Source organism: Delphinapterus leucas, chromosome 1, assembly GCF_059928025.1.
Source record: "Delphinapterus leucas isolate spDelLeu-1000000601 "Yukka" chromosome 1, BTC_Dleu_Yukka2, whole genome shotgun sequence".
NCBI lineage: Eukaryota > Metazoa > Chordata > Mammalia > Artiodactyla > Monodontidae > Delphinapterus > Delphinapterus leucas.
The window spans coordinates 188373005-188397886 of record NC_143129.1 but is presented as its reverse complement, the minus strand read 5'-3'; the positions used below and the strand labels follow the sequence as shown (position 1 = coordinate 188397886).

The window sequence follows — 24882 nt, the reverse complement described above, 5'->3', positions numbered from 1 at the left end:
TCGGCTTGAGAATGGGCAGTAGGGGCTTGGCTTCAACGAAGACCTGCCCACTGTGGCCATCAGCTGGCTGAGGGTGGCCTGGCAGAGCCCGGGGTGGGGGCAGGGGGAGCCTTGGCATCCCTCTGGCTTCTCTGCCTCTTTTGCCAGGACCAGGAAACACCTGCCTCCCCCCAGTACTCACTCTCGCTGTGTGGTCATAACGCCTCACGGCTGCACGGGTGTGTGTGACGTCCCAGAAGGGCGAGGGCTTTGGCTCCCGTGCTGGCCGTGTCTTCAGTCACCGCCTTTCTGTCCAGCCCAGGGCTGCTATTCTGCAAAAGCATCTTACACCCCAGGGGTTTCTCCTCGGACTTAATGCGGCACTAATGCCCGTTTCTGGGGCCCCGGGAAATGGGGAGATCCCTGCAAATGAGGCTTCCCAAATTTGTGTTATGTGAGACTGTATCCGTTTCCTACGGCTGCTGTAACAAATTACCACAAACTCAGTGGCTTACAGCACCACGGACTCGTTTTCCTCTGTTCTGGAGGCCAGATGGCTGAGATCAGTCTCACTGGACTGAAGTCCGGGTGCTGGCAGGGCTGCCTCCTTCCGGAGGCTCCAGGGCAGAATCTGTTTCTTGCCTTTTCTGGCTTCTAGAGGCGCCCGCGTTCTCCCTCTGCAAAGCCACAGCTCAGCACCTTCTCTCCTCCCCAGCGTCCTGCCTGCCTCTGTGAGGACCCTTGCTGGTGACCCTGGGCCCACCCAGATAACCTAGGGGCTGCCATCTCCAGGTCCTTAATCCCACCTGCAATGTCCCCCTTACCGTGTCCACCCAGAGCTGGGCTGAGCCTTCTGCGCTGCTGCCCACCGTGGGGGAGGGAAGGGACAGTGTGTATGACATGGATTAGTCTGCCAAACCTGTGTCCTCCAAGTCCTTCTGGCCAGCAGTTAAAAACGGGTCCTGGAAATTCAGAATGTGGTATTGTGGCTATGTATTATGTTGAATTATCTGAATTTACTGTGTGTGTGTGTGTGTGTGTGTGTGTGTGTGTGTGTGTGTGTGTTGGTAGGAGAAAAGGAGCTGAATATCAGCAATTTCATGGTTGGACCTGATGTCGACATAGATGGATCCTTGTCTGTTTGAAGCATCTACTGACGTACCACAGGTGAAATGATATAATTTGTAGAATTGGCTTTGGCTGGTGGACAGACTGATGTTGGGGCCAGGGGACAGATCAGTGGATTCATTGCACCAGTCTCTCTGCTTCTGAGTGTGTTTCTGAGTTTCGACAAAGAGGAGGAGAAAAGCACACAGACACAGTGGCGTCGGCGGCTCCCCTCCGGCTTCCACGCCTCCAGCTCTACTCCCCGCGGGCGGGGCTGCCTCTGGGTCACTGTGCAGAGGGCGTGGCATCCATCGGGAGCAGGGGACACAGGCCGGCCGCTGGCCCCAGGGCTCCTGGCCACGCTCCGCCCCGTCTGCCCCGAGGCTCCAGGCCCGCCACGCTGCTTCCAGGGCTCCAAAGTCATCGCCTAGGCGACCAGGACGCTGCCGCCACCGCCTGCCTAGCCAGCCTCGAGCCGAGGGCCTCCCGGCTGTCTCCCTCCTCACAGACCCTCCAGGGCCCAGGCTCCGCCAAGGTAGGCTTGGCTCGGGCTGGCCCTCCTCTTTCAGGTGCCAGTTGGGGCTCCCTGGGGCCACCCAGGGGTGCAGAGGCCCCTCCCTACTGGCTCCCACCCAGCGCTTGGAAACAGGGTGTCCTGGGGGCAGCGGTGGCAGATGGGCCATAGCGGGGAGGCCATGCCTGTGGGTCCCCTGATGGGACTTGGGCAAGCTGGAAAAGCCACTGCTGTGTGGCACTGCCATCTGCCCCCAGGGGGGTGCGGGGCAATTTGCATGGCCCGGGGGTGGGGGTGGGGGGTGGAACAGAAGTCACTCTGGTGCTGCCGCCCCTTGGACCCACCGGAACTCTGTCCACTTCCTGCCAAAGAGGCCCTGCCCTGGCCACATGGCCAGGCTTGTCCCGGCTGGGGGCCACCATTCCTCAGCCCCACGGGGCCAGCCCAGAACGGCTTTCCCTGGCTCGCTCACCCACCGGGGGCCCTGGAGCCCGCCCTGGCCACCCTGGCCCTCACCCGGCTGCCTCCCAGGCATCACCGAGACCTGGGCAGCAGGAGACGGCTCCGTGTGCTGCCCGCCGGCCACTGCAGGCCCACCTACGCGGCTGGGTGCCTGGGGAGCCTCCGGGGCCACATACTTTTTTTTTTTTTTTTTTTTTTTTGCGGTACGCGGGCCTCTCACTGTTGTGGCCTCTCCCATTGCGGAGCACAGGCTCTGGACGCGCAGGCTCAGTGGCCATGGCTCACAGGCCCAGCCACTCCGTGGCACGTGGGATCTTCCCGGACCGGGGCACGAACCCGAACCCTGCATTGGCAGGCGGACTCTCAACCACTGGGCCACCAGGGAAGCCCTGGGGCCACATACTTGAGCGGAGGGATTGGGGTGGGGGATTCACTGTGATGAAGGCGGAGTGTGTGCGTGTGCAGGTGTGTACACGTGTGCCTGCACATGTGCGCATGCGTGTACATGTGTGTGCCTGCATGTGTGTTGATGGTGCTGGCCTGGCAGGGGGCTGGGCACCAGTGGCTGGCTCAGGAAGCAGCCTCTGGAGCTTGAGTGGAAAGGGGGATGAGGGTTTGACTGACACAACAGATAGCAGATTTCCAAACGGCCCCAGAGGTCAGACAGGAGCCGCGTTTGCACCCCAAGACACCCCGGGAATCCTGCTAGAGGCTTCTGTGTAGGTCAGCCCTGCATGGTGGGTGTGACTTCCCTATTCTACGGATGAGAAGACAGAGGCCTGACCGTGCACACAGCTGGTGGGTGGCTGAAGGCGCCTGAATCTGCAGCTGGTTGAGGGCTGAGCTCAAAAGTGCATTAACCCGACGTGGATCGGCTTGGAAGGGGGGTCCTCATCCCTTCCTGCCCCCTCTTGCATCCCTGCGGCCCATGCCCCCCACCGCCTCACCGGGACCCAGCCGAGGCCTGCCTCGCTGACCACCAGCCTCTGGGTTCGCCAAGCCCACGATGTGCCCCCCGGGTGACCTTCCTCACCCAAATCCCACTGCATCCCTCTGGGAGCCGAACCCCCCTCTTCGCTCCCCGAGGCCCACAGCTGCAGGTCCAGCCCCCTTCCTGTGGCCAAGGCCTCTGGGCATCCTGTCCCCTCTCCAGCCCACCTGGCTATTCCTGCCTCCCCCTGCCCTGAAGGGCCGTCAGGGCCTATCCTTGGCTGAGCTCTGCCGCATTGGTGCCCCTTCTCCGCCAGCTTGTGAAACCGAAAATGACAACTCATATGGACCTTCATTTACCCTTGGGCTGACCCTGGGCCTGTCCACACCCCTCAGGGTGCCCTTCACACTGTGGGGGGAAAGGCTGGTTCTCTTCTCTGCCTCCCAAGAGAGGCCCCCAGAGGGTGGGGCTGCCTGGTGGGAAGGGGTTAAGTGGATCCTAACCAGAGTTGGGCTCAAATCCAGCCTTGGCACTTCTGAGCTGAGTGGCCCTGGGCAAGCGGTCCCCTCTCTCTGCGCTTCTGTAAGAACATCTGGAACGTGGGACGCAGCAGTGCCTTTGTCTTGGGGTTACTTTGAAGACTGAAATCAAGGAATACAGAGGACTCCGCGCTGGGGTTGGCACTGCGTGAGCACATGGTAGATGCTGGGTGTCGTTATCGGAAAGAGTCCCAGGCCCAGGGGATGGGATGGGGCCACGTGGGAGATAGGGAGGCAGGCGGCACAGAGGTGGCTCTCTGGGACAGATGTTCCTGGAGTGAGTGAGCGATGGATGGACCAATGCCGTGGCAACTTGGCTGAAGTCACGTCAGAGGTCAGCTGACTTCAGAACCAGAGAGGAGCGGAATTCATGAGTCAGATGGAGCTCTGGAAAAATCACGGCCCGATGGCTGGGGCGGGGGCGGGGAGCTGAGTGGGGATGGGTAGAGAGTTCAGGAAATTAGTGCGTCCTGGGCCCATAGTGAGAACCCCAGGGTAGGAGGCAAGGAGTCTACACAGGGCGGGGACACAGCTGAGTGGGCTCCCTTCAAGGAATGTGGAGGAGTCTGGAGAAGGGTGGCCAGGCGGGGCCAATGGTTTGGGAATGACCGTGTAGGGCATGGTTGAAGGAGCACAGATGCTTGTCCGGGGAAGAGAAGATTCTGGAGGACAGAGCATGGCGCACTGGCATGTAGAGGTGGGACCCTCAAGAGGGGAGGAGGGGAGCCTTGGAGGAGACGGACGGAAACAGCAGGGGTGCCTGGCAGCCGGGTGGGTGAGAGTGTTACCGAAAGTGGGGTCCGGCTGCTCGCCGCTCAAAAGCCAAAAAGGGGCCAGGCTGATGGAAAGGAGAGGTTGCTTTATTTCGGAGCAAGGGCTCCATGCCCTCCGAATCCCCCAAGGGCTGACTCCCACCCACCGCCCCCAGCTGACAACCAGGGGGTGAGAGCTTTTGTAGACGGAGGGAGGGGCTCCATGCAGAACAGCACAGCCAGCTCTGACGGTCACCTTGGAACTGGTCGTGGGTCGTCTGACCAGCGTCATCCTGATTGTTTCAAGTACAGTTAGTCTTTAGTTCCGGGGTCAGTTCGTTCCCATTTCTTTGAGGCCAGTTCTGTTTGTTTGTGTTTTTGTCTTGGCCGCACTGCGCGGCATGCGGGATCTTAGCTTCCCAAACAGGGATCGAACCTGTGCCCCCTGCAGTGGAATCGCGGAGTCTTAACCACTGGACCGCCAGGGAGTTCCCTGAGGCCGGTTCTCAGAGTTATGACACCTTATGTCATACCTACAGTCTGTCATCGCGTAGTTGACTTCTTCCACCGGGTGGGGGGGTACAGGGGTGGGGCGTATGACCTCACCTACATCTGGCCACTGTTGGTCCATCCGCTGAAGCAGAAGCGGGGAGCCTGGCTGAGAGGCTGCTGCACTTACGGGGGTGGGGGTGGGGGGCTGAGGGGATCTGGGACTAGGGTGGCCTTGTGGGTGGGAGTGCCGGATTCTAGATCCCTGTGGAGTCGGGGTTGGAGGTGGGCAGTGAGACGGAGAAGTCCAGGATGTGCCCAGCCACTCCTCTGTCCAATCCTGGCCACCCTTGGCTCTCACTTGGAACGCGCCATGGCTGAAAGCTCAGACACCTGCTCTACCGTCAAGCGTCTCTTCCTCTCCAGCCTCATGAGGCTGCCAGCCCTGCAGCTGCCCACCTCCTGGGTCCCCTTCCTGTGCCCCATGCTGGTCTGAACCTCCCTCACCGACACCCTCACTTCTGCTCTCACTCCTCCAGTCAGGCCCCCCCAACAGGTGGCTGGGTGCTGCCGTGGAAGCCTCCCCACATGGTGACGCAGGTGGGATCGCGGCATCTCCAAGCTCAGGGGCACTGTGCCAGCTACCGGCCCCAGTAGGAATCCATTATTTTGCCTCTAGCGGGTGGGTTGTCTCTTACCCCTGGGTTTCTGCTGCCATGGAGTGCTGGGTCCCACTCATCCTTCTGCAGGTGCCTCGGTCTTAGACAGACCACTGATGGGGAGGTCCCTGCAACTGAACCAGGGACAGACCTGGCCTCTGCCCTCTGCTGCCCCGGGACCAGGGCAGGTTTATTCTTCTTCCTCCGCTGCTACCCTGAGCCTCAGTAACCACTGGTCAACTGCAACTCACTCCCGTCTCTCGAGCTCCTAGTCTGTGCCTGTATCAGCACCCTGCTGAGTGCCTTGGCTTTTTCCACACATCACAGGAAACAGGCTCAGAATGGGCAAGACACCGGTCCAGGGGTCACACAGCTACAGAGTAGAGTGGCAGAGGTGCAGAGGTGGGCTATGTGGGTGGAGGGGGAGGGGGGGTGGCCGGGAGTGTGGCAGGCAGGGCGGAGCTGCAGAGCAGAAAACCAAGGGACAGGAACCCTGTGTCCAGGTCTGACCTGCGCTTGTTGGGGGTGGAGGCCGGGATGGGAGGAAAGCCATGGGCAGGTCAGCAGAGGATGGGGGGGCGGGGACCGGATGTGGGTGGGGCCTCACTGTGTGGGTGAAGAAGCAGGGGTGGACGGGGACTTCCCAGCGGGGTGTGGTGAGAACGCAGGCCGGAGAGGGGCTGGGCCTCCTTTGCTCACCTCCTAGAGAGGCCAGGTGGAGGGCAAGGTCAAGAACAAGGACGTTGGAGCTAGCTGGCGGGTTGGACTCCCTGCTCTGACCAGCTGTGTGCCCTTGGGTGGGTGACCTAACCTCTCTGTGCACGTCTCCACGTCGGTCAGTGAAATGAGCTGCACGGTGCACTGCCCTGCTGGGACATGGTGCGGCTCAGCCGTGCTCCAGCGTTTCTTTGTTTGGTTTGGCCGCGTGAGTTCCTCCACCAGGAAGCTGGGCGTGGCAGTAGTAGGGCGTGGGGGGGTGGGGGCATGTGCCACTGGGTCCCCAACCCTTAGCTCGGCCGAGAGCCCCTCCCAGCAAAGGCCTGGGTGACCCCGGAGCCTGGAAGCCCTGGGGGATTTGGTCAGCCATTTCCTTCCAGAAGTACGTGAGGCCCACGTGGTTAGAGGGCCGCCACCCAGCTCCCTGCCTCACGTGGGTGCTAGACCAACCGTCAGATTCAAACAAACTGCCGGGCAACCCCACTGCTCCAGGCCGGGCCCAGGTGCCGGAGGGAGGCCATCCCTGCCCCTGGCCTGGCTGCGGGACCGGGACCGAGGTAAGAGGCAGCAGGGCTGGGGGATTCCTGGGGCCACTCCCAGGCTCTGCGTCCCCCGCCTCCCCACGGGCCCCAGCCCAGGAGGGAGAGAGGGCGGCTTAATCGGGCACCTCCAGCTGTTTTCGTATTTCACAAGCGCACCCTGCCCCAGGGTGGGGAGGCTAAATTTGTCTCTCACCATCAGTGCGGGGCTTCCCCTGAGCGGGCAGAGGGGGAGCAGGGAGCCCCCCCCCGGGGTGACGTTGGCCTCGGCCATGCCCTCCTCCCAGGCCCCGCAGGCCCAGTCTCTCCGCAGGAGGCCCAGGTGCCGCCCTGGCCGAGGGTCCTGTCCTAACCCCACCCCAGCCCCTGCAGGGCCAGCGAGGACAGAGGCTGCGAAGGCTTCCGTGGCCACGTGGCCGGGCGCGGGCGGGAGGGGCAGGTGAAGATGCCACTGCCCTTTGCTCCCTGAGGGTGACACGCTCCTGGCCACCGTTCCAGGGGGGACTCCTGCCCCGGCCCCACCGGGCGAGGGCCTCCCGTTCCCGGGGTTGGCTGAGGTCACAGAGGCCCCTCAGCTCCAAGGGCCCAGGAGGCTGGGCACCGGGTGTCCTGCTGGAATTCGGCTGGGCCGCCGCCCGGGAACAGCGCCATGTCACAGCAGGGCCTCCTGTGACCCTGTGTGATGGCCGCCTGACCCCTCTGCCCAGGTAGGGGGACTTCTGGACGCTGGGACGTTCTGCTGTCGCCTCAAGACAAGGCCACAGGGTATGGGAAGGGTCCCTCCTGAGATGGTGTAGGTTTATCTGCCCCTTAGATTTCAATCCGCCATTGTTTACTGAAATAACCGGGGACGGACCCACCGGAATAACCAGCATGTGACTGAGGACCATCAAGATGGATTGTTTCGGGGTGGGTGGCAGAGTGGAGTTCTTTGGGTCTTTCCCCACTAAACTGAATGGGGCCGCACGCCCTCCCCCAAAGCTGGCATCCAGATGGCCGTGGAGGAGGGGCGTGTGCCCCAAGCTGTCCTCTGCACGCAGGCCAAGCGTCCACACTCTGGACCAGGGCTCTTGCAGGTGGGTGGGGGCCCCCCTCTATGGATGGGGTGTCCCTTCTGGGAGGGTCACAAGGACCCCAGTTTACGGAAGCTGGTTTTGGGGCCCTGGGCAGGGGTGGGCCCAGGGGACAGGGAAACCAGAGGCCTCAAAATCCTGCCCAACCAATGAGGCCCCGTGGGGGCCACATAGCTGAAGGGCTGTCTGTGCTCTGCCACCTGCCAGGTGATGGCAGGGGCAGGATAAGGGGCATCCTGACCTGGAGTCGGGGAGGACAGTGGCTTCCTGGAGGAAGCCTGGCCTGGCAGGACAAGGATGGGGTGGGGAGTGGACGGTGGACCAAAGCTGAGCGTGGAGGCCGCCCTGGCTGGGGTGCGTGGGGACAGGGCCGGGGGCAGAAGGGGGCCTGTGGGAACAGGGCCAGGAGCCCACGGCAGGCTGTAGCTCTCGCCGGGATTTGTGGAGGACGAGGTCAGAGGGTCGAGCAGAGCCGGCCAAGGAACAGCTGCTGCCCCCTGGGGCCTCCAGCTCCCACCAGCCTGGGGCAGAAGGTCTGCGCTCGCTTGTGGGGCAAGGTCTCCAGCTGTCTGGGCTGCGGCTCGAGTCCCAGCCGGGACCCTCGGTAGCTTGGGCCTCTGAGCGCCTGCCCCGGGGTGGCGGTTCCTGCCCGACAGGGCAGTGTGAGGGCCTGGGGCCCTGGCAGCAGCTGGCCCGCTTCTCCCCGGCGGCACCGGACCTCTGGGCTGGAACCTTCTCTGCCGTGGTGCACTGCAGGATGTGGGACTGCATCCCCTCCCTGGGGGGCTCTCAGAGACCTCGGGGCATCCCCGAGCCACCCAAAGTCAGTGGGGTGTGGGGCTGTGTCTCCACTCCAGCTTGAGTTGAGTGTGTGGGCCACACAGCCCCTGCCCCGCCTCTCCAGGGTCAAAAATTTTTGCTGGAAATTCCTTGAGGTGAACTGGTTTTGGTGGCCCCAGCCCACGGGGAGCTGGGGCAGGTCGGAGGTGCCTGAGCCCCGGCCCAGCTGCTGTGAGAAGGGGCCACACGTTGCCCTTCTCAGGCTGCCTCTGACTCGGCAGTTCCCTGTGGGCTGGGACTCAGGGATTCCTTGAGTCCAGCCCCGACCAGCACCGTACCCCACCTTCTCACACCCACGTCTCCCTTGGAGACCGGCCCTGACCAGGACTGGACCCCTCTCGGTGCAACAGGATGCATTTTTTTTTTCCCAGAGCAACTTCATGGAAAAGCAAAGCTGTCCACCGTGCATGTGCGCTTCGTGGCATCATTAATGCCGCCTGAAGAGGTGCCATCGGAAGTCAGCCTCTCCCCTCATACACGCAATTTTTTAAATGATTCGCGTTGTTTGCAAAAGCGGTTTCCACTGTGAGCACATTTCCAAATTTGAAGTGCATGTCGGGGAAACTGGCTTTAATTTGCAGGAAGTGATTTTAGAATTGCTTTCTTTTTCTCACCTCTGCAAACCTTGGCCACCTTGGCCGAAATGCTGCTAGTGGGTAAAGGGAATATACTGTCCCTGCCCTAGGGGAGAGAGGGCTGGGCCCATGGAGCTCTGGGGGAGGTTCCAGTTGCAGGGGGCAGCCTGAGGCCGGACATCGGTTGTGCTGCTTCCTTACGCCCAGCTCTGGCCCAGGCGGGTGCTCCCTGGCGCCTGCAGGGACCAGGTCTGCGGCTCTGTCACGCATAGCCCAATGCAGCCTGCTCTGCAGAGTTTTCCAGGGAAGTTGGAGGTATGGGCGCTGCATGGCTTCCTGGGTCAAGTCCCCCAGGCCCTCTGGGCAGGGCAGGTTTCTGGACCCGTTTTGCCGATGGAGAACCTGTGTGGGAGTCACCGTCAGAGGCTGGTGCCGTCCTCGGGTGGACACAGCCAAAGGGGCCCCTCAGTGGGTGAGGTGAACCTGTGTGATGCTCTCCCCACCCCGCGGCGGGGGGGAGGTCTGTCCTAGAGTCACTGTGAGTCCCCGGGGTGTTGGCTAAAAGCAGACACAGAGTCCTGGGTCTGAGGGTGTACTGAGGGCAGAGCAGTGGAGTTTGGTGACCCGGGACCACCCCTGGCATCAGTAAGGCTGAGCAGTCTCTGTCTTCAGTCCTGGTGGTAAGGGCTGGTGGGGTGGGTGTAGGACGCCCCCCCGCCCACCGCTTCCCCAGAGGGCCGGGCACCTGCAGGTCTGTCACCGAGCCAGAGCCGGCCTGTGTGGTGCAGGCGCCTCTGACCCCGGCAGCTTGGGGTGAAGCAGGGGGTGGGGTGAAAATGCTGGATGTGTCCCCCAGAGTGGGGGCCTCTGTCCCCCCTCCCGGCTGTTCTGTGGGGAGGGAGGCGTGGGAGCCAGGGAAGGGAGGGGGCCTTGGGGAGATTCCCAGTGCTGACTTGCCTCCCCAGATGTTGGGCAGCAGGGGCTGCTGAGAACTGGGGCTGGGCTTTTGGAGAAACTGTCTTTAACTTCCATGCAGCTTTATTGAGGTGAAATTCACACAACATAAAGCTAACCCCTTTACAGCAAACCCTCCAGTGGCGTTTAGCTCATTCACGGCATTGTGCAACCATCGCCCCTGTCTTACTCCAGCAGTCTCCCCCCATGCCCCGCCCCCAGCCCCTGCAACCGCCAGTCTGCCTTTTGCCTCTGTGGACTCACCTGTTCCGGACGTCTCGTAAATGGACTCGTATAGCACGTGGCCTCTTTCACTCAGCATGATGTTCTGAGGTTCATAGTGACGTAGCCGGTGTGAGTGATCATTCCTTTTTATGATGGAGTAATATTCCAGCGTGTGGACCGACCAGGATTTGTTTATTTGTTCATCCGTTGATGCACCTTTGGGCCGTTTCCACCTTTCCACTGTTGTGAATGGTGCTGCCGTGACCAGGGACAGGATCTTGCCGTCCACTTGCTGTGTGATGTTAGTCAAGGCGTTGTCTGTCTCTGGGCTTAGATGGTCCATTAGCAAAATGAAGGGGGTGGGACCAAATGGCCTGGGCCAGTTGAGCCTCGTGTTGGTACACCCTGCCCACACCAAGAGGCCACTCTGACTAATCTCTGCTCATCCAAAAAGGACCAGCCATGGAGAGTGGGTGAGGGTGTGTTTCTGCCCAGCTTCGGCGCAGTGACCTGCTCCGGCCGGCATGTTCTGCTTCCTACCAAGTCCACCCTGTTCTGCGTTACCACATGGCCAGCTCCACGCCTTACTCAGCCCTGCTGGGTTTTGGATAGCTCAGCCCAGGATAGGAGTGATCTCCCCAGCACAGGAGGCATGCAAGTGAGCGCTGACCAGCCCCTTGTTAAAATCCTGTGGATTGTGTGCTGAGGGTGAAGGGGGGAGGAGGCATGACTACGTTAATTTCCAATTCTGAGAAAACCAGTTGGTTGTCCCTGCACTTACAGCTATGCTGTGTGACCTCGGCATGTCACATAACCTCTCTGAGCCCTGGTCTCCTGAGAGTGGGTGGAGTGGTCTCCGAGCCTGCTGGAGAGTTGGTTTGTGGCCAGCACTTTCCAAGCTCTTTGTCCCGGCCATCCTCGCTCGGCCCTGCCCGGCCCCTCCCAGCTCGTGCCGCTGCTCCAGGGACGGTGGCCTGGCACGTGGCAGCCCCGGGAGCAGGCCACCGGCCTCTCTCAGGGCCCACCGCCTGGGGACAGACAAAGTGACAGGTTGCAGGCCGCACCCTCCCTCCCCCGACGGCCGTGGGCAGGTCCGGGCCTGCCCGCTTGGGCCCTGCCAGGCGGTGGCCAAGCTGATTCCTGTGGCCCCTTGCCAAGAGCCTGGAGGCTGGCCCAGGGGAGACATCACCTTGGCCTGGGTGGGGGCAGTGGGCAGGGTGGGCTCTGGTTTCCCTGCCCCTCCCCCCTACCGTAGGATAAGGGTTCAAGATGTGCCCGGTGTGGTCACCGCCACCTCCTCCTGGGTGGCTGTTTCGGGTGGGCATGGAGGCCCTCAGGAGGGGTGACAGTGGGGACAAAGGCCAGCAGGCACTGAGTCAGGGCGCCCCAAGCCCTGGGCATCTCCTTGAAGGGGGGCCACTCGTGCAGTGACCCCCTCCAGTGACAGAGAAGCTTCTCGGCCTCGGCCTTGGCGGCTGCCTCGTGGGGTTGACACTGCTTTTGTGTCCAGGCCGTACGCAAGGATCCCACATCAGAGGTGAAAGGCCGCCCAGCCTGCAGCAATCGGGCACAGCCAGGCTCGTACCAGGGCCTCGGCTCCAGCCTCCGGTGGGCCCTGCACATGCCCTTCCCAGGGGGCACCCGGGATCTAAGCTGTCGCCAGCTGCTGGGGCCTCGGGAGCCCCCAAACCTGGCTTGAGCCAGCCCCCAGGCCAAACCTAGAGATGCAGTTCATAATAATAATGACCACGCGTGTTCCAGTGTAATTATGGCCCAGGCACAGCAGAGACTTTATTTTTTTGTTTTGTTTTTACTTTTAATTTATTTTTTATTGAAGTAGAGTTGATCTGCAAAGTAGTGTTCATTTCTGCTGTGCAGCAGAGTGACTCAGTTATACGCATATACGCCTTCTTTTTCATCCTCTTTTCCATTACAGTTTATCACAGGATATTGAATATAATTCCCTGTGCTCTACAGTAGGACCTTGTTGTTCACCTGTTCTATACATACTAGTTTGTAGCTGCTAACTCTAAACTCCCACTCCATCCCTCCCCCAGCCCCCTCCCCCTTGGCAACCACAAGTCCGTTCTCTACGTGAGTTTGTTTTGGTTTCGTATATAAGTTCATTTGTGTCATTTTTTTTTTAGAGTCCACATGTAAGTGATTTCATATGGTATTTGTCTTTCTCTTTCTGACTTATCTAGTAGAGACTTGAAATTCGTGCTCCCAAGGGGCCCTGCAGCAGCCCCATGAGGGGATGCTGCTGTCACCCCCATTTCACGGGTGGCGGCTTTGAGAAGCTCCTGCTGCCCAGGCCCCCAGCCGGGTCTGAAGCCAGGCTGCCCACCCCCAGACCTCGGTTCCCGCCTCCAGAAAGGGCAGGATGAAGGGAGGGGCTGGGTGAAGGGCGTGCGCCTGGTTCGCACGCCAGGGAGTCCTCGAGTGGTCATTGTCGGCCCCGCCTGCCACCTGCGCCCGAGGATGCCCTCCCAACCCACACTCTTGTCCTTTCCTCCTGGCAGAGCAAGCTGCCCTCGGCCGGGAGTGGGAAGATGTCGCAGTCTACCGCCACCGACGAGGGGGCCACGTTCCAGCACCTCTGGAGCTCTCTGTGAGTACCTCCTCTGAGCCCGCTGGACTCGGGGGCTGCGATGGACTCGGGGGCTGGACAGGGAGCTGCTGCCTTGGGCTTTCTCCTGGGGACGCAGGGTCCAATGTCTGGGCTTCTTCCTCTGACCAGCCCTCCAGAGGGGTTGGGTCCAGGGGACAAAGCCTGTGTGTGGCCACTCCAGCCTGGCACTCACACCAGCCCTGGAGAGGCTGGTAGGGTAAGGGGGCCGGAGGCCGCAGGGGCTGAGGGTCAGGGAAGGAGCGGAGGAGACAAGGGACTGAAGGAATCCGTGGAGGTGGGAGAGGGAGGCCACCCGGGAGCTGTGGGCTGGCCCTGAGCCCCAGGCCTGGGCCATCTGGGCTGATGGCTGTGCTCCCTGTTCTGTTTCCCTCCTCTGTTTAGGGAGCCGGACAGCACCTACTTTGACCTTCCCCAGTCGGGCCAGGGGAATGATGAGGTGGTGGGTGGTGCGGAGGCCAGCATGGATGTCTTCCACCTGCAGGGCATGACCACTTCTGTCATGGTGAGTGGGCTGCCCTCTGCGGAGGACTCGGGGTAGGGGCAGTAAATGTGGACTGTCCTGTCCTGGGAGCCTGCAGAACCAGGAAACAGGCTCTCAGGTGTACGGCTTCCTCTCTGTGTTTGTCAGCACATTTCAGATGGCAAAGTGGAAGATGTATCAGCTCATGTAACTGTCGCTCCAGGTGTACGAAGGCCTTCAGGCATGGCTGGATCCAGGTGTAGGAAGCCTTTCAGGCATGGCTGGATCTAGGTGTATGAGTGAATTCAGGCATGGCTGGATCCAGGTGTTCAAACAGCTGCCTCTCTGTCTCTTGCTCTGCTTCCCCCGTGGTGGCTTTGTTCTTAGGCAGCGTCTCCTCTCATGGTAAAGGCTCCATCATCATCCCCCTCCCTGTGGGGAAGGACCCCTCTTTCCCAGAGTCCAGCAGGCCTACCTCTGAATGCCTATCACTGAGCCATCCCTGTGCCTCTGATGGCCTGGGTCCCCTGAAACAGCATCAGGATGGAGTGGAGTGGTGTGGGCTCTGCCCACCACAGGCACTGACTTACGGGGAAGAGCACCCCGAAGGAAGCTTGAGCTGCTGTTTCCAGAGGAGGGAGGCTGGATGGGGGATGCAGGGACACCTGAGGCCCTGACAGCCGCCAGCCCTGCGGTGTCTCAGGCCCTGCCACGCTGGAGGAGGATTTTGATAACCGGGTGGTGGCCACACTCCTGTCTCTCTCCCTGGCCGCCCACTGCCAGGCACTGGTGGGCCAGGAGGTGGGGGGCAGGAGGGACACAAGAGGGTGTATAAGGACCCCTGGCCCCGGGGAGGCCCAGCGACGCCTGCCGTCCCCAGCGCCCCCTGTGGTCACCTCCTTGGGACAGCCTCTGCCGGACCCGGGGCTGCTCCGTCCTGCCCACAGCCTTGCTGTGCAGCTCCCTCAGACGGGGACTTGTTGTGGGACCTTGGCTAAGTGCGTGAGGGAAGCACCTGGGTCTGCCGCTTGCAGCTCCCCACATGGGGGCTCCCTGGATGGTGGCTCACTGGATGGCCGCTGGCCCCCACAGCCCAGCACAGTGGCCTTGGGGCACCACACCAGGCCAGGGCCAGGGTGCAGGAGGGAGACAGAGCTGGGAACTCTGGAGGCAGGGGGGGCTCAGAGTCTGGGCCCCTCTCCCTAAAGCCCCCTTCCACATCGGAGCCCTCACCCCAACACACACCTGTCCAAGGCATCTGGTGAACAGTGGAGACCATGGGGGCTCCGGTCGTGGGAATGAGCCAGGGTCAAGGGGGTGGGGGATGAGGAAGGGTCCCTACGTCCTACGTCAGTGTCTGTCTCGGATGCTGGGCTGGCCCAGGGCCCGCTGGCCCACATGGGGCGAGGAGAAGGCACCTGCTCGGGCAGTCGCAACTGGGTCAGGTGGGGGTCTGGGGGGCAGTGAGCTCCCTGTGACATCCTTGCTTCTGAGGAGCCCCTCAGGGTGGACCTGAGGAATCTGCCTGCCCAGCCCAGGCCTCCTGCCTCTGCTCAGGACACCATCAGAGCAGAAACATCTGCATGTTATAGTCCCATTTTACAGGTGAGGAAACCGAGGCAGACGCTGGACCTGGGCGGGGCCATGTAGTGCCGCCCTGTCCCTTTGGACCATTTCCTGTCTGCCAACATCTCCCCAGGGGCCAAGGGTCCTGACCTCTCACGGTCCCAGTTGCCCCTCCTGGACATCAGTGTCCTGGCGCCACTGTCTTGGGTGGATCTCAACCTGTCAATAGTGATGCTCTGGGCTAGGATGCCTGGGGTGTTCACCTGCGTCCTACTACCTGCACTGCGGTGGGGGGGGGTGGCGGGGGAGAGAAAGAGAGAGAGAGAGGAGACCCAGGGCTCTGTCTTTACTGGGGCTGAGGATGGGGTGCCTAGGGTTTGGGGGGTTGATTCGTTACTGGTGAATTTAAAACATAACAGTGGAATTAAACCGTGAAAGGGAGAAGTGGGGTCACTCCAAGGTCCATTATCTGGTCACCCAGGACTTTCTGAACGGGAGCCTTCAGGGATGAGGCAGCTGGGCTCTTGACCTATAGTTGTATGGCTTTCGAGGTGCATGTCTTTGAAGCCGGTGCCTCACCCATCCAAAGCCTAATGTCAGGCACTTACTTTACAATCAAAAAGCAAATTGTCAGGGCTTCCCTGGTGGCGCAGTGGTTGAGAGTCCGCAACCCCCTGGAGCAGGGGCCCACGGAGTCCAGGGTGCAGGCAGGAAGCCCCGCAGAGTTGAACTGGGTTGTGTTGTCTTAAAGTCCAGACTGGAGGCGGAGAAGACCTGACCTTCTGGCCAGAAAACAGCCCCGGCAGATGCTGTGCTGCTGAGGGCGACCTGGTGATGCTGGGGTGTGGGTGGGGACTCCTGAGTGCCTCACCCCCACCCCCGTGGCTCCATCCCCACCCACCAGCAGGTCCCTCGTCAGGGAAAGCCTGGGGCTCAGCGGGGAGGGGGGTAGCCCCTCCTCCAGGCTGGTAACAGGTCAAGTGCTCCCCAGGCCAGGCTCCATATCAAGAAAGCAGGAGCTGCAGAGTCAAAAGTTCTCAGTCGCCACCCGCCCTGTAGTCATGATTCAGGCCCATGTAAACGCGTGCCCGCACTCGTGCACACACACACATACACACACGGGCCCCCATGCCGCTCCGTCTGGCCGCTGTCCTCTGAGATGAAGGGTGCCCGTACCCCAGCCCCAGGCTCTGGGGCCACCCCCCCTCGCCGGGTTGTGGGGCTCATCCAGGAAAAGGCTGAGGCCAAGGCAGGCACAGTCCTCGCATCGGGGGACACTAGTCCTTGGGCGTGGCACACACTGTGGTCTGGGGGCCTTGGGTCTCCACCCTGCTCGGTTGCCTTGGTGACCAAGCAGATTACTTCCTGCCGGACCTGCAGGTTCCTGAGCAACACCCCTGGCCCTGTCAGGAAACAGGCCGTGGCGGACCCCCGGGACGCCCTTAACCGCTGCTTCAGTGGCCGGTGGGAACAGGCAGAGTGGGAGGGGCCTCGCCCGAGGAGCCAGTCTGTCCCGGGTTCGAGTCCCCATGTCTCTGAGCCTCGGTGCCCTCACTTGGGGACCTGGGGTGACGGGCTGTATGGGGTCCCAGCAGAGGCTCCGCCAGCCCTGCGGGGCCTCGGACCACCCTCCTCCCATGCTGGGCAGCTGAGGAAGCCGAGTCGGGCAGTTAAAGGAGAAGGAGAAGGACCCCTATGGGAGCACTTGGCCCCTCGGCCTTGGAGGAGTCCCAGAGCACAGATTCTTGGTGGGGACGCTGAGCTCCCTGAGGTCGTTGCAGCCAGGGTCCACTGCACCACAGGGCCGAGATGGTGCAAAGGGCGTCGGGGGCTCGGAGGTCAGATCCCACCCCTGCCTCTTCTTTGCTTGGAGAGTTATTTGACCCTCTGGGCCTCAGTTTTCTTGTCTGTAGAATGGGCCAGTGAGGATCTAAGCCAAGGTTGCGAGGAAGACTGATGGTGCCTGACATGTAGGAACACATGACAAACACTAGACGTGACGCTGAGACCAGGGACAAGGGCTGAGTTTAAGAGAGCTGTTCCCCCTGGAACCCAGAACAGTGGAGCCAGGGAGGGCCCGGGAGCAGCTGCTTCCAGCCCCAGAGCCCGCTGTGCCAGGGAAGAACCCGGCGCCCCAGGCCCACCTTGGGGCCCTTCGGTGGAGCTCCTGCCCTGTGTGGTGGCCTCCAGTTCTAGCTGTCCCTGTAGACCCCCGGCGGCTCACCCATGACAAGCACCTATAAAATAGGGCCCCACCTCCTGCAAGAGGAGAGGGGGGAACACCTGGCCTCCTGTGGGCTCGAAATGAGGGCTGCCCAGAGGACACGAGGTGGGAGGTGACTCCTGGGCCCCCGGCGGGTGCCATGACAAGGGGAACCTTGTAGGGTCTCCCCTGGCCCTGGAGGCCCTCACAGTCTGAAAGGAGCATGGACAGGATGAAGCCCCCCATGGTGAGCGCTCATGGGGTCCCGAGCAGGCAGCGGCCGTATGCACCCCGTGCTGGGTCTGGGCCTGGGCTTTGGGCCATCCAGGCTTTCTGATTCTCAGTGTCCCTCAGGACAAAACGGGGGCAGGGGGACTTCCTTGCCGGTCCAGTGGATAGGACTTGGTGCTTTCAACGCCGAGGGGCCTGGGTTCGATCCCTGACGGGGGCACTGGGATCCCGAAAGCCTCCAAAAAAACGGAAGGGGGCAGGGCTCTGGCCAGCTGTGACGATGCACGAAAGGTTGAGATGGAGGAAAGGGGAGCTTGGTTGAGGATGGGGCTGGTTGAGGTTGAGGCTGGCGGGCTCTCCTCCCTGACCATCCCTTCCCTGTCTCCCCTCCCCCATCCTTCCGGAGTCTGAGCGCCTCCTGCCACCCTGGCTGCCCATGCCTGCCCCCTCCCTGCATCCCACTGGGCCCCCTGCTCAGGGTCTCACCAGGCTGTACCCAAAGTATCAGTGAGGACTCTGCCATCTTGTCTGAGGCCGGGACCTCTTCCAGGCCCTGGTTGTTGGCAGAGCTCAGTTTCAGGTTCTCGCTGGTCACTGGCCCAGGGCCGCTGTTCTCGGCTTCTAGAGGCCGCCCGCCGCACCCCGCCACGCGGGCCCTCCACAGCCTGGCGGTTTGCTCCTGAGGCCATCAGGAGGAGGTCGCCCTGATTAGGTCAGGCCCACCCAGATAGCGTCCCTTTCGATCAACTCGAATTTTGCCCAATGTTGCGCAACGCCCTGTGCTTGAGCCCAGGCCCTCCCCCTCCTCTCCTACCTACCTGTGTGTCCCTCCAGCCAGCCACCTGCCAAGCCCCCCGGCCCTCTTGGGAGAAGCCCTGGCAACACCCACAGGAATCTCACTGACCGACAGTCTCCCCGCCTCACCCCCATCCCCCACCCCGCGCCGGCCTTCCCGCCTGCGGGCATCCTGTTAGGAAGGCTCTCGGCCGCTGCCTCTGGCCAGAACTTGCAGCCTGGGCCCCGCTGCAGACCCCCTTCCTGAGCATCGGTCTGCCCCCCAAACCCTGATGTCTCATTGTGAGTGAGGGACACCTGTGCATTGGGAGCGACAGCGATGGCCACACGCAGTCACGGGGGTTCAGGCCGCGTGTGCTGAGTTGTGTTTTTGGCTGCAGCCGCCAAGGCACCCAGAGCCTGAGCCGGGGGCTCCCGGCCCAGCCTTTTGGGGGCAGCGCCTGGCTGCACGTCCCCTGCCTGGGACCCCCCTTTCCCTCAGCCAGAGGAGCTGGGGGGCTGGACGCGTCACGGGCTCCTCGGGCTGGCCTCCCTCTGTGTAACCCCACTGCTCCCAGCTCCCCGGGATGTGCCGAGGACAGGCCGGGAGAGAGACGGGGTCTACATGCCGTCTTCTCAGCACCTTGTGAGTTTTTAAGCTCTCCTTGGGGGATGGAAGCAGCTGGACTCTGGGGGCTTGGAAACTTCACATCCACTTTCACGTGATCTGGGCCCGGTTGATCTCCCAGGGATGATCCCAGCCCCTGTGCCAACTTTGTGTCAAAGACGGTTAAGTTACAGTGGTTGGTCCTCCAGAAAGGGAGTGGCTGTGAGCACCGCGAGGCCGCCGGGGAGGCGGGCCCCCATCTCTGAGCCCCTGGCAGTGCTGAGGTCAGTGCCGTCCATGCACTGCGATGGGTGGGGCTCCAGCGGTCCTCCTTCTGGACCACCTCCCTCTCACTCCGGGGGCTCGGCAGCAGTGGGGACACGGCCAGCGGCAGGCCGGGCAGCGTCTGGGGTGCGGGCTCTGGGCTGCGTTGGGCCACACCCAGATGCTCACTCCGTTGCCAGGCTCCCTGTGGGTTTCCGCAGGCAGCAAGCCTCCCTGAGTGTGTCTCGTCTCTGCTCAGCCCTTTGGGGCAGCCCTGGAGGGCCACCATATTCCCTAGGCAGGAGTGAGATTCGCTCCACCCTGGGCGCAGGGCCGGAAGCACCATCTGTTCCCTGCGGGGTGGCCTGGCTTTGCCTCCCGAGCTCTTGAGGGCCCGGGCTGGCCCCCTGATGCTCTGGGGTGGAGGCCTGTGGCCCCCAGGGCCTCCCGTAGGCAGCATCTCAGAAGGAGCCAGGCGCAGCCTCACTGCAGAGGCGGCCCATGGCCCCGCGGCCACCCCCTCCCTGCGCAGCCGCCTTGGTGCGGTCCGACCCAGCAGCGGGCAAGCTGAGGCCTGCCCTGGACTTTGATGAATAGTCATGAGGAATAAAGGGGTGGGCCGCCCGTTTTGTTGTTAGATGCAGCTAGTTGACAGGACCAAGGCAGATGGAGAGGGCCAAAGTGCCCATGGCCAGCCCACATGTTCTGGAGCGTCCTGTGCTTCTGCCCGCCTAGCCACGGAGCCTCTCTGCCTGGGTCCACCCTGCCGGGCGCCCGCACCCCTGCCCCCGGCTCCCCGGCCGCCCATCCCCATGCCTCGCCCCGCAGCACGCCAGCTCCCCGGCGTGTGCAGACCCCCGTGCGCCCACCATGCTGTACGTCAGTGACCCCGTGCAGCACTTCGCCTCGGTAGGTGCGCTTCGTGCATCCTTCTCAGGGGGCCTTGGTGGGGCTTTCGCCGTGGTGGAGGATGCACGGGGCATTCTCTTGTCTGTCGCCCTGCTCGGCACCTGGGGCCGGAGGGGATGCCGCCATCCAGGGTGAGCAGAGGCAGGCAGGAGGTGCCGATGGGCTGGGGCTGGCCCCAGGGGCGGAGGCAGGTGCCTGCCCATCCTGGAGAAGCTCTGGGGACCAGTGCCCACTGGCTGGGCAGGACCAACAGCCAGGGGGAGGAGGGTGGGTGGGAGTCTGGTCAGCTGGTGGCCCTCCCTAGAGACGTGCGGGTTTCCCTCACTCCCTGGCTTTGGGCTGTCCGAGGCTCAGGGCGGGCCACCCCACCTGCCCGGCCCTGCCCCCGGCTGCAGGAGCTCAGTGTACCCTGGAGGATGTCTTTGCTCCTTGGGCTCTGGCTGGCTGTTGGGCTGCCACCACCTGCTCCCAGGACAAGAGCATCCTCACCTGGGAAGCCGCTCATTTGGCTGCGGGGGCAGGAGTGTTTCCTGCCGGCCAAGCTGCAGGTCAGGGGCTCACAGAAAGCTGGCTTCGAGGTGTCCTGTTGCCCCTCACGATGGCAGTGGGCCGGGCAGAGGGAAGGAAGGGAGGAAGGAAGGGAAGGAAGGGAGGCTCTTTTCCAGGTGTGCCCAGTCCCTGGGGCCAGCGGTCGCCAGGCTGCTAGTTGAGCAGGTTGAGCTGGGGCTCAGCTGCTCCCCACCGGGCCTTCTTCCTGCCAGGGAGGTGGATGGCATGGGGGCCATGGGTACCACCTGCCCTGTGGGAGACCCAGCAGCGGGCAGAGGGTTGGGATGGACAGTTGGACAGAGTCCAGGTGTCCCCAAGCTCGGCGGGTGGAGGACAGGAGCCATGAGCGCAGAGCCACAAAGAGCTGCGGTCCCTTGGCCCTGTGCGTGCCCAAAGGTGTGTTTGTGTGCGTGTATCTGAGCGTGTGGGTGACAGTGGGTGTGTGTGCTGTTGTTTGCATTGTGTGTTGGAACAGGTGCATGTCTTGGTGCCTGCAGGTGGGTGTCCCCAGGCAAGGCCATGGGAAGAGTGATGCCGTGTGGGGGACCCAGGAGGGGTGAGGGGTGTACGGCCCGTCTACACGGGCTGACCCAGGCACTGGCTCCGTTCACTCACATCTGGAAGCTTCATGGCCTCTCCCACCCACGGCATGAGGTTTTTATCTGAAACCCAGCCCTGGAAAAGGGTACAGCCCCGGGCAGGCCACAGCTAGAGTCCTCCTGGCTCCCTTCTGTCACTTATTCCGTTACTGATTCATTTACCCACTAACACCTGTCACTGGGCTCATACAGTGGCCAGGGGCTCCCCGGGGAGCAGCCTTGTACCCCCAGCCTCTCCATGAAGATGGTGTGTGAGCCGGGAGGGACTGTCTCCCTGCCGCCTGGGGGTCTGTAGTCATACACGGAACCCAAGGCAGAGCCAGAGGCCCGGGGACCTGGAGACCAGTGTCCCTGCCCGGCCAGCTGAGAAGCCCCGCGGACATGCAGGACTCTGGTATAATCTTTTCTCTCGAACGAAATGGGTGTCTCAGTGTAAGTCAGCCGAGGCTGCAGCTCATTGCCTTTCAGGGAGGGGGAGGGGTCAGTGATGGGAGGCACGGGCCCCCCGGCTCTGGGCCTTGGAGCATCGCCTTCCTGCAGGAGCTGTCGGCAGCAGGGGGCTGCTGGCGTCCACCCTGCTGCCGCCGCCGCCCCGCCCTGGGGACCAGCAATGGCCAACCCCATCATCACCTGGCTTCCTGTAGACCCAGGATGACTGTGGCCTGTTCATTCGTTTGGTCAACAAATGCCTAGAGCAGCTCTGATGGTAGGTAGAGGCTGCTGGAGCCCCTTCTGGGCCAGGTGGGCTGGGCTGGGCTGGGTCATACGGATTTGTGAAAGTGTCTCCGTTTCCGTCCCAGAGGGAGAGTATTTGTGATCTTACCACTGCATGCAGAGGGGAAGTGGTGTGAACAAAAAGGGTTGAACTTGAGGCATGCGGTCGCCTTTGTGGTTATTGCGAGCCCACTGGGCAGGGAAGGAGGCATGGAGCTGCAGGATGCTGTCGGGGCCCCTGCCTGGGTCTCCTGTGGGACCCACCTTTCTTTTTTTTCTTTACCTCTTTTTTTTTTTTTTTTTTTTTGCGGTACGCGGGCCTCTCACTGTTGTGGCCCCTCCCGCTGCGGAGCACAGGCTCCGGACGCGCAGGCTCAGCGGCCATGGCTCACGGGCCCAGCCGCTCCGCGGCATGTGGGATCTTCCCGGACCGGGGCATGAACCCGTGTCCCCTGCATCGGCAGGTGGACTCTCAACCCCTGCGCCACCAGGGAAGCCCCACCTCTTTTTTTAAAAAAATATCTATTTATTTATTTGGCTGCACCGGGACCTTTAGTTGCGGCATGCGGAATCTAGTTCCTTGACCAGGGATCGAACCCGGGCCCCCTGCACGGGGAGCACAGAGTCTTAACCGCTGGACCACCAGGGAAGCTCCCCGGGACCCACCACTCTGAGCCCCGGTTCTGATGCTGCTGCCCGTAGCCCGTGCTGTGCCAACGGCCCACAGCTTCCCGGTCAGGGCTGGACAACCCCCTGCCGTGGCCCACTGACTGGGGTCCTTCAGCTGGTGCCAGGGTGGGCTTGCTGCTGCTACAAGCATCTTCTCCCACCTGCACAGACCAGCAGCTCACAGGGCAGAAGGGAGCCAGGGGCACGCCCCATGGGCCCCTTCTCAGATGGGATGAGCGTGGAGAGCACCCAGACTCTCCAACTTTCCCCGTCCACTCCTCTTTTGGGTGGGCATCCAGGGACCCCACCCAGCCGCCTCCCAGGCTCCTGTTTCACTGTGTATCAGTTTAGACTTGCAGGAGATGAGAAGGGCTGTGCTGGACAGCACTGGCTCCCCCATGCCTGCCTCTGTTGACGGGCCCAGGTCCGTCTGGGCCGCAGGGTCATCGAAGGCTTGGTCTCGGGTGACTGGGCCTGGCCCCATGCCACCGTCCCATCGGCCAGGCCCACGGTGGGCCTCGTAGGTGTGTGCCCTGAGCTGGGGTAGCACGGGAGGGCACAGCGCTTGGGTCTCCCGTGCAACCTGGAGCAGGGTCCCACCTGTCGCTACGGACGGGACAGCTCCTATAGGAGGGGCAGCCTTGGACAGGAGGACCCCAGGAGGGAAAAGTCAATCAGTGCTTTAAGAAATATTTGCTGAGTGCCTGCTACTGCCTATGAGGGCACACAGGAGGAGGGCGTGATCCCTCCTGAGTTCTGGAAGCTGCCTGGGCTGCAGCGCTGAGAGCAGACCACAGGAGGGCAGGGCAAGGCTGGGAGCCGGCTGGAGGCCTGGGATGGAGAGGGATGTAGGCACCTTGGACCGGGTGGGAGCAGGGGAGGGGCTGAGAGCCCTGGGGTTCCAGACGGACAGGATCTGCTGATGGGCTGGGGGTTTGGACCCAGGTGACTGGGTGAAGGGAGTGATCACTTATTCAGCTGGGAAACTGAAGAAGTGGGATTTGGGGTGAAAAGTAAGCGTTCTGTGTTGACTGTGCCGTGTGTGAGACGCAAGCAGCAGACGGAGGACCGTTGGAGGTGGGACGGAAGTAGAGCGTGGAGTTCCTGAAGCCAAGGGAGGGAGGGAGGGAGGGAGGGGATGTGCGGTGCGGGCAAAGCAGGTCGAGCCCAACAAGGGCCGCCCAGTGGAATGGAGGCATCACGGGAGGTGGTGGGAAGTGATCGGGTGAGAGGGAGGCTGTTTGATCTCTGGAATAAGGGCAGGAGAGGACCGAGGACAACGCCCAGGGTTCTGGAGCCTCGCTGATGGGAGGGCGGTGCGGAGCCGGGGCCGCATTGGCTGGAGCAGCGGCTTGGACACTTCGGGGCAGGAGTCCTGCGTGCTGGAGGGTGTGGGTGGAGGTGACCACTGGGGAGTCTGGCACAGGTAGGGTTCACAGTCAGGGCGGGGTGGGGCCCCACGCAGGGAGAGGGTCGGAGCCGAGCACAGGGAGAGACGCCACCAAGCAGACGAGAGGGGCGGCCTGGGAAGCGGGGGGAGGGGCAGCACGATGCTGGGAGGTGGGAGGCGACAAGGACAGAAAAAGGACGGGCCTCTGGGGACCTGGCAGTCCCGTTCCGTGGCTGGGAGAGGACAGAGCTGAGCTGGGAGCAGGGAGGCCCTGGGCTGGAGACGGAGCAGCAGCCTCTCCCTACTGTGCGCTGAGAGGGTGCAAGGCTCTCGGGGCTCGGGGAGGGACTGACCTTTCTGGAAGGAGATGCCGGAGCCTGATTCAGGGGGACAGAGGGGTCGCCCCATCAGCCGGGCTCGCTGGCCCGGCCTCCTGCCCCTTCGCCAGGTTCTAGGTCTATCCCCGCAGCGCCAGACCTCTGGCATCCCCACTTCCACGTAATACATCCCCCTCCGCCCCCCATGGGTGACTGTCCCTTCTCAGCTGGCGGAAAATCCACCTTCCTTCCTTCTTTCACTTGGCCAGCACCTGGGAGCTGTTCCTGGGCCCCTCCTGCGGCGCCCAGCATCCTGCTCTTTAGGGCCTGTCAGCCTGACCTGGATCGTGCTGGCCCCGTGCAGCTCCCACTCGACTCGGAGCTAGAGGGTCCCTCCTGCGTTCAGTCCCCCGTGGGCTCCCGGAGGGAGGGTTCTGCTACTCTGAGCAATGTCCCGCCCTCGGCCCCGCGGCTCTCTGGCCCTCTCAGACATCTGGGTCTAGACCTCCCCAGTGCCTGGGCAGGCGGTGGCATCTTCCTGGAGGAGCCCCCCTGGCCCGGCCGCCCCCCGCTGGGTTGCTTTTGTCTTCTTCCTTTGCCGTCAGCCTGTTCTGAAGCCTGGTTCGCTGCTTCTCTGCTGTCC

The 24882-nt window shown here is 62.4% G+C and overlaps 1 protein-coding gene across 5 annotated transcripts in view; it reads left to right on the top strand.

Moving 5' to 3' along the window:
* Window positions 1–24882, top strand: part of TP73 (tumor protein p73) — a 67518-nt gene that overhangs the window by 9455 nt on the left and 33181 nt on the right. For 4 of the 5 annotated variants that reach the window (XM_089901895.1, XM_089901893.1, XM_089901896.1 and 1 more), the window contains 2 exons: window positions 12878–12966; window positions 13369–13489. In XM_089901895.1, coding sequence (XP_089758021.1) covers window positions 12908–12966; window positions 13369–13489 — 180 coding nt within the window. In that variant the 5' untranslated portion in view covers window positions 12878–12907. Of the gene's footprint in view, window positions 1–6598; window positions 6707–12877; window positions 12967–13368; window positions 13490–24882 lie in introns of those variants that run through there. The other variant, XM_089901894.1, reaches the window with a different exon arrangement.